The 2,595-nt window shown below is 42.3% G+C and overlaps 1 protein-coding gene across 1 annotated transcript; it reads left to right on the forward strand.

Moving 5' to 3' along the window:
• The first annotated feature begins 1,448 nt into the window (after nt 1–1,448).
• wu:fb97g03 (kininogen-1a) lies at nt 1,449–2,237 on the forward strand. Its single transcript, XM_052484256.1, has one exon. It carries the CDS (start codon nt 1,449–1,451, stop codon nt 2,235–2,237), a length of 789 nt encoding a protein of 262 aa, XP_052340216.1.
• The last annotated feature ends 358 nt before the right edge of the window (nt 2,238–2,595 follow it).

Below are 2,595 nucleotides of genomic sequence, written 5' to 3' on the forward strand. Positions count from 1 at the left end.
GTTGGGAATAAGACTAAACCTTCACAACCTGAGTAGGTGTTGGGAATAAGACTAAACCTTCACAACCTGAGTAGGTGTTGGGAATAAGACTAAACCTTCACAACCTGAGTAGGTGTTGGGAATAAGACTAAACCTTCACAACCTGAGTAGGTGTTGGGAATAAGACTAAACCTTCACAACCTGAGTAGGTGTTGGGAATAAGACTAAACCTTCACAACCTGAGTAGGTGTTGGGAATAAGACTAAACCTTCACAACCTGAGTAGGTGTTGGGCATAAGACTAAACCTTCACAACCTGAGTAGGTGTTGGGAATAAGACTAAACCTTCACAACCTGAGTAGGTGTTGGGAATAAGACTAAACCTTCACAACCTGAGTAGTTGTTGGGAATTATACTAAACCTTCACGACCTGAGTAGGTGTTGGGAATAAGACTAAACCTTCACAACCTGAGTAGGTGTTGAGAATAAGACTAAACCTTCACAACCTGAGTAGGTGTTGGGAATAAGACTAAACCTTCACAACCTGAGTAGGTGTTGGGAATAAGACTAAACCTTCACAACCTGAGTAGGTGTTGGGAATAATACTAAACCTTCACAACCTGAGTAGGTGTTGGGAATAAGACTAAAGCTTCACAACCTGAGTAGGTGTTGGGAATAAGACTAAACCTTCACAACCTGAGTAGGTGTTGGGAATAAGACTAAACCTTCACAACCTGAGTAGGTGTTGGGAATAAGACTAAACCTTCACAACCTGAGTAGGTGTTGGGAATAAGACTAAACCTTCACAACCTGAGTAGGTGTTGGGAATAAGACTAAACCTTCACAACCTGAGTAGGTGTTGGGAATAAGACTAAACCTTCACAACCTGAGTAGGTGTTGGGAATAAGACTAAACCTTCACAACCTGAGTAGGTGTTGGGAATAAGACTAAACCTTCACAACCTGAGTAGGTGTTGGGAATAAGACTAAACCTTCACAACCTGAGTAGGTGTTGGGAATAAGACTAAACCTTCACAACCTGAGTAGGTGTTGGGAATAAGACTAAAGCTTCACAACCTGAGTAGGTGTTGGGAATAAGACTAAAGCTTCACAACCTGAGTAGGTGTTGGGAATAAGACTAAACCTTCACAACCGGAGTAGGTGTTGGGAATAAGACTAAACCTTCACAACCTGAGTAGGTGTTGGGAATAATACTAAACCTTCACAACCTGAGTAGGTGTTGGGAATAAGACTAAAGCTTCACAACCTGAGTAGGTGTTGGGCATAAGACTAAACCTTCACAACCCGAGTAGGTGTTGGGAATAAGACTGGTAACTATAACTAATATAAGTAGCTAAGAATTTAACTCCCAAGTTGTTTCATATAATTGAATATACAGTTGACTAGGTTAAAAAATATATGATAAGTCACTTTTTAGTCTTCATCAATATGTTTTTATTGCATTTCTCCCATGAAAACAGTCTTCATATCGGCTCGTCAAACGGTGTGCGACAAAAGTCTCCCAGAGAGCAACAAAAGTCTCCCAGAGAGCAACAAAAGTCTACCAGAGAGCGACAAAAGTCTCCCAGAGAGCGACAAAAGCCTCCCAGAGAGCAACAAAAGCCTCCCAGAGAGCAACAAAAGTCTCCCAGAGTGCAACAAAAGTCTCCCAGAGAGCAACAAAAGCCTCCCAGAGAGCAACAAAAGTCTCCCAGAGAGCAACAAAAGTCTCCCAGAGAGCAACAAAAGTCTCCCAGAGAGCAACAAAAGTCTCCCAGAGAGCAACAAAAGTCTCCCAGAGAGCAACAAAAGTCTCCCAGAGAGCAACAAAAGTCTCCCAGAGAGCAACAAAAGTCTCCCAGAGAGCAACAAAAGTCTCCCAGAGAGCAACAAAAGCTTCCCAGAGAGCAACAAAAGTCTCCCAGAGAGCAACAAAAGCCTCCCAGAGAGCAACAAAAGTCTCCCAGAGAGCAACAAAAGCCTCCCAGAGAGCAACAAAAGTCTCCCAGAGAGCAACAAAAGTCTCCCAGAGAGCAACAAAAGTCTCCCAGAGAGCAACAAAAGTCTCCCAGAGAGCAACAAAAGCTTCCCAGAGAGCAACAAAAGTCTCCCAGAGAGCAACAAAAGTCTCCCAGAGAGCAACAAAAGCCTCCCAGAGAGCAACAAAAGCTTCCCAGAGAGCAACAAAAGTCTCCCAGAGAGCAACAAAAGCCTCCCAGAGAGCAACAAAAAGTCACTTAGTCTACAGTTTACACATTGATAGAGTTCAAAGACTGTTATTTCAATAGTGAATATATAGGTCGATGTGAACTGTCTCTTTGCGGGTTGTTTATTCAACAGAGTATAAACCACTTCCTCTTCGCGGTAATGAACTCAACAAAAACAAAATATACATATATATTTTTAAATCAGTAGATAAATACCGAAATGACTGACAGGAATTGATATTTTTATCTGAGGGGAAGACTGCTTACCTGATCTAGATGATGTTGATGATGACGAGTCTGCAGATAGTGACGATGAAAAAATGCCTGATTTGGAATAAAAGGCCTCAAAATCCAGGAAGTCGGGATGGAAGGCAGGAGGAATCATCAAGACTGTCTTGAAATAGAAGGCAG

This window comes from Oncorhynchus keta, chromosome 28, assembly GCF_023373465.1.
Source record: "Oncorhynchus keta strain PuntledgeMale-10-30-2019 chromosome 28, Oket_V2, whole genome shotgun sequence".
Classification (NCBI taxonomy): Eukaryota; Metazoa; Chordata; class Actinopteri; order Salmoniformes; family Salmonidae; genus Oncorhynchus; species Oncorhynchus keta.